Source organism: Centruroides sculpturatus, unplaced genomic scaffold (assembly GCF_000671375.1).
Source record: "Centruroides sculpturatus isolate CEXI.00-Female unplaced genomic scaffold, Cexi_2.0 scaffold1057, whole genome shotgun sequence".
NCBI classification, from domain to species: domain Eukaryota; kingdom Metazoa; phylum Arthropoda; class Arachnida; order Scorpiones; family Buthidae; genus Centruroides; species Centruroides sculpturatus.
This window is the reverse complement of record NW_019385234.1, coordinates 297,369-302,868: the sequence shown is the minus strand read 5'-3', so window position 1 is coordinate 302,868 and position 5,500 is coordinate 297,369. Positions and strand designations below refer to the sequence as shown.

The following is a 5,500-nucleotide window of genomic DNA, read 5'->3' as shown; positions in this document are numbered from 1 at the left end:
GTATGTATAATAAAGGGATTTATTAAAACAAATGAAATTGAAAGAGAGACAGTAAAATCCAGTTCTATGTTTTGCAATTTTCACCCATAAATTCAGGACTTAATAATTTTTTTCCTTTTTCCTCGAGATCTTCAAGCACAGATATGATGAAGAGAAGGTATAAGGGGACAATTTTGCTAGGAGCACAGAAGACATCTTTTACTAATATGTTTTACAGTTTCTTCCAGATATTCAAATTCTGCAGTTGTGGACGTTTGTTTTGCAGAGTTAAACATTAACTTGTTTCCGAAAGTTAATATTGTCTCGGGTAGAGAAGCCAGGCATGAAGTTACAGCATAGGCAATGCAAGAGCTAGGTAACATGGCACCATCTAGTGGGGGTGAGGGACATAAATTTGGTTTGTTTTTTCTTTGAACTCTGATAACTTTGCATAGTTTGGCTGAAATTCACCAAACTCTGCAAAAGTATGAAGCAACTGTCAGGCTTTATATTCCGCAAAACAGCACCCAGAAATGTCAAAATACTTTTTTGTTATTAAGCGTCAAAGAGGCGAAAGTTGATGCTTTCGTTTTTTGAACGTGTAAGAACAAATGTCATAACAATGTTTACATGCTCAACTAATAAATATAACCAGTTAATTATATAAATTAATTTATAACTAATAAATATGTTGACGTAAAGTATACGTGATTAAATCAATCTCGTTGCAATTTTAATTACAATACGAGCAATTTATTATTTATTGTGACATCATCACAATGCTCTCAGTTCTAGTGGTGTCTTGCCCCTGCACATCATAGTTTTTTTCTCGTAGTCATGCCATTCGTCTAATTCCTGGCGGGGAAAAATTTTTGAACAACTCGCGTGACTTCTGGAGTAGACTGGAAGTTCCTATACAGTTAATCGGGGCCTACTACCGTAACGTTTCAATATCTCGTCTACCTGTCTCCGTTTCTCGAAATTAAAGGAGGACGGACGGTGCAAATTTATAGGCCGTACAATTTTTTCAAATTGCGACCTAATGACATTAATTTTGCAGAGTCAAGGACAAATTTGTGTGTAATACATATAACTCTCGTTGTTTGAGGTCCTCCAATTAAGCACCAGCCTCTGTAGAGAACAGTTGGAGGCTCTAAATTGAGGTTTAATTGTACTGTATTAGAAAATCGAGTTTGATATGACTAAAAACGAATATTGTCAAGTTTCAGATAAAATGGTAACCAGTTAACCTTTATCTTTACAAGTTGTGTGTAAAAAAATTAAAACTACAGTAATTTAAGACTGGATTTAATATTTAAAGTTTTTTAACTGTATTTATACGGAAACGTTGAACGTGTACCGGAGTTTTAAAAATTGTTTGTCTCTCTTAAAGACATGTAAGCAAATACAGTATAAAGAATCATAATGTAAAAGATTTTTTGTGATCATAATAGTGTCAAGTCTAATAATTGTCTTTAATACAACAGCCTGAAATGCATATGATGTATAATCTATTTAAGAATATACTACAATAAAGTCTTAATTAATAACTTGGAGTTTATGTGAGAAAATCAACCGACACAGATTAAAGTGATTTTACTTACAAACTCAATGCCCGATTAACTACGGCAATCGTTTGGCTAAGTATCGATACATTGGGTTGTTTCGGGAAGTCGATATTTAAATATTAGTTACGTTTGATTCTGTTAAATCGTTCAATTTCTTAAGTTATTCTAATTTAAAGCCGAAGAGGATCCATAGAATAAATGTCAAAAACTTTTCTAATTCGTTAAATTTCTTTGTCAGATATAGGAGGTGTATTTTTTTGTTTATTTTTGCTTTTGTAGATTTCTTTAATTTCTTGCCTGGTATTGGTTTTATGTATAGTGCTTGTTTATGTATTTTGGGTATTTGGTCTCTTGTAGGGTCTAAATCTGCATATTTAGTGAGTGTTTCTTGAAATAAATTTGTATGTTAGTTTGATTAGTTGTAATTACGTTATGTTTTAAGTGGTTTGTGCTTATGTGTGTGCGCTTTCGTTAACAACCACTGTTGAGATATTGCCAAGGTGTGATCTTCAGGATAATCTAGTGTTTGTGTTGATGTATTTGTCTCCATTTTAATTTTTGGCATTTATATTGAGATGATAACGCTGGGATTCATTATTGCTTTTCACCTGCTTAATTAAATATGTACATATTAATAAATTATGTTAAAAACACGTGAAATTTGATAAAACTTTTTGATGAAATTGTAAATGATCTCTCTTACTTTCCCGACTCTTCGTCTGAGGTGAGGTGAAATATTAAAAACAATAAATTGGTATAAAAAGACTTTAAAACCATTACTGTTTGTTATTTTTCTCATATGTGCATTTTGATTTTTTGATCCTTGTCAAGCCCACAAACAAACATCTCAAAAAAAACCAAAATTACAAAAAATAACACAATACTATTAAAAGAACTTGCAACTGTTGTTTTACAACACATTATTTCCACGACTTTGTTTCCTTGTTTCTGTGCCATCTTCAATAATAGACCATTGTGGTGACACCAGTGCTGTAACTAGCCATTCCTGTGCCCTGTGCAAGAATTTGCAATTAGGCCTTTTAATTAATTAGGTTCAGGAAAATAATAAAACAAATACATGCATTTTGGGCTCCCCTTCCAAGCGGGCTCTGTGCAGGTGCACCTGTTGCACCTGCCTAGTTACGGCACTGGATGACACATTTATACTTGTATTTAAATTTAGTAAATTTACATTTCAAATTTTTAACTTTTTCACAATAGCAAAATGTACTCTTATTTTTCTTTATTTACTTGTTTTGCATAGTCTTAAAATAATTTGGATTTCAAGTAATATTGCTTGGAAAGATATGTTTTCTTTTGTTTGTTTAAACTCGTGTTTTTATGTATTTCTTAACTAAGAATTTTTGTCTGAAAGTAAAGTCTTATTAAAAACAGCTGTAGCAATTTTTTTCATTCAAATTGTTCAGTACCTGTATTTTCTAGTTGAAATTACACGTTAAAACTAAAAGCAAGTAGGCTTATTATATGGTAATGTTTATAAGTTTGCAGTAGCTAAAGCCTGAAATTACATTAGTAGTACATTTATAAATGCATTATACCTAACTAAATTAATATAAGCAAATCAGTAAACTCTTTTGTTTTAAAATATAACTTAGTGTTTATTAATGTAAATATTATTAATGTTAATATAAATGTTCTAATGCTAGCACATTAGTAAAACTTCACACAATTTTCTTAAATTCTTGAGAATGTTTTTTAACATAATGTGTATTTTTTCAGGTTAGTCATTCTCAAAGCTTAAGAATTCCACCTTTAAAAGTGTGGATTCTTGGCAAATATTCTGGAGAAGTCATAACAGCTCACTGCAATTGTATGGCAGGTTGCTCTTCAGCATGTTCACATGTTGGTGCTGTACTGTTTGCCTTAGAAGTGGGTGTTAGAATCCGAGAGTCAAAAACATCCACTGACAGAGTAAATGAGTGGTTGCCTCCACATTCAAGAGTTCTTGCTCCTCGTCCATTAAAGGAAATAGATTTCAGTTCATCAGTTGCAAAGTATAACCGCATGACTGATGTAAATGCTAACCAAAGTGCAATCAAAAAGAAAAACATGAAGGTAACACCTATGACTGACAGTGAGCTGGATTCATTTTTGTCAGATGTAACAAAATGTAATCCACAAGCTTGCATTTTGGCTGTTACACCTAGATTTTCTGATTGCTTTGTTGCAAGTGAGGATATACCTTTTCCTTTGATGTTTGGAAATCTTTTTAATCCATCTCTTGCTAACCTGGACTGGCCTGAGCTGGAAGAATACTGTTGCAAACTGTTTCAAGAGTTGCAACTTACAGAAGACCAGATAAAAAACATAAGTGACTTGACAACAAAGCAATACAAACAGAAAGTTTGGTATCAGTATCGAGCTGGACGCATAACTGCATCTAATATGAAAGCAGCATGCCACACAAATTTAATTAATCCAGCAAAGTCACTGATTAAAAAAATTTGCTACCCATTTGAACATAGATTCAAAAGTCCCTCAGTAAAATGGGGATGTGATCACGAAAACCATGCACGATCAAAATATGAAGAAAAACAAGCTAAACTTCATCGTAATTTCGTTATTAAAGAAACAGGGTTTCATGTGTTACCATCTCATCCATTCATTGGTGCCTCACCTGATGGTCTTGTAGACTGCAACTGTTGTGGCCAAGGAGTGGTTGAAGTGAAATGTCCTTGGTGTCAGCGACAACAAAATATTGATGAAAATACGCCCAATTATTTAGTTAATGAGAATGGTATTTATACAATTAACAAACGCAGCAATTACTACTACCAAATGCAAACACAAATATTTGTATGTAATGTTGAATATTGTGACTTTGTAGTTTGGACAGAAAAAAGTTTGCACATTGAGCGGATTTATAGAGACTTTACATTGTGGAATAGCATCATTGAAAAAGCAAGAAATTTTTTCAAATTATGTATATTACCAGAACTGACAGCACGTTGGTATTCAAAACAATAGACTGAAATTGTAAATAAAGATTTATTAAAACATTACACAGTGTAAACTTGATTTTATTCAAATGGCACAACACTATTACATAAATTTATTAAAGCACAACTAACATGTACAATCTTTTCTATTGATGTGACACTGTCATGTCCCTTTAGTGTCACATGCTCAATTGGCAATGTTGACTCTAGAATTTTAAAATTATTTTTAATGCGACCGATTACTCGCTCCACATGGATTCTCAAATGAGACATCTTTCTGCTTTCTGCTACTTCCAATGCAGAGAGTTGTTGTTTACCTCTGGTAAATGCAGGAACTGCTAGCTGTGCTCCAGTAATTCCAATACTATCTGTAATGTTAAAACCTCTGTCTGCTAGCACTAAATCTCCAGGCAGTAAATATTTAAGCAATCCAGAATGTTCGGTTAGGTGTTTGTCACTAACCCTTCCTCCCCAAGGTTCTGATATAAAAGACACAGATCCTTGAGGAGTAACACCTATTAAAAACTTTACTGTGTTATGGTGCTTATACTGGGACCATGTCAAATAGCGAGCATCTAATGACGAAGGCCGTTCAATAAAAAGCTCAAAACAGTCTATTATTACTGCAATCTTATTGCCAATAGTTTTTTTAAATTCTTTGGGCATAGTTTTTTGCAGCACATCTCTCTCAGGCCAAACAATCAATCTGCTTAACCTGATGTATAAAATGTGCAGCCACTTGTCAAAGATTCGGCATATTGTTGCTTTTGAAATATTAAATCTGTAAGCCAAATCTTCCAGACTTAAATTTAAGCGAAGTCTCATCAAACATACTATCATCTCTTGAAAAGGAGTTAATTTTCTGGAATTTGGATGATCAATCTGTTTACGACAAAGGTTCAGTATCAATGATAGCAATTTAAAATTGCTCAGTCCACTAAAAAAATGAACCTTGTTGTCATCACCTTCAAAAAACTCTTCATTAAGAACATA

General features: G+C 32.9%; 2 protein-coding genes across 2 annotated transcripts; one reads left to right on the top strand and one right to left on the bottom strand.

Annotated features, from left to right (window-relative positions):
* Positions 1-3,281: 3,281 nt before the first annotated feature.
* Positions 3,282-4,569, top strand: LOC111636521 (the record flags this gene model as incomplete). The annotated part of the gene is made up of 1 exon (XM_023381801.1): positions 3,282-4,569. A coding segment is annotated over one exon (1,254 nt), but the record flags the coding sequence as incomplete, so codon positions are not given.
* On the bottom strand, positions 4,467-5,500 carry LOC111636519 (the record flags this gene model as incomplete). Its single annotated transcript, XM_023381800.1, has 1 exon — positions 4,467-5,500. A coding segment is annotated over one exon (912 nt), but the record flags the coding sequence as incomplete, so codon positions are not given.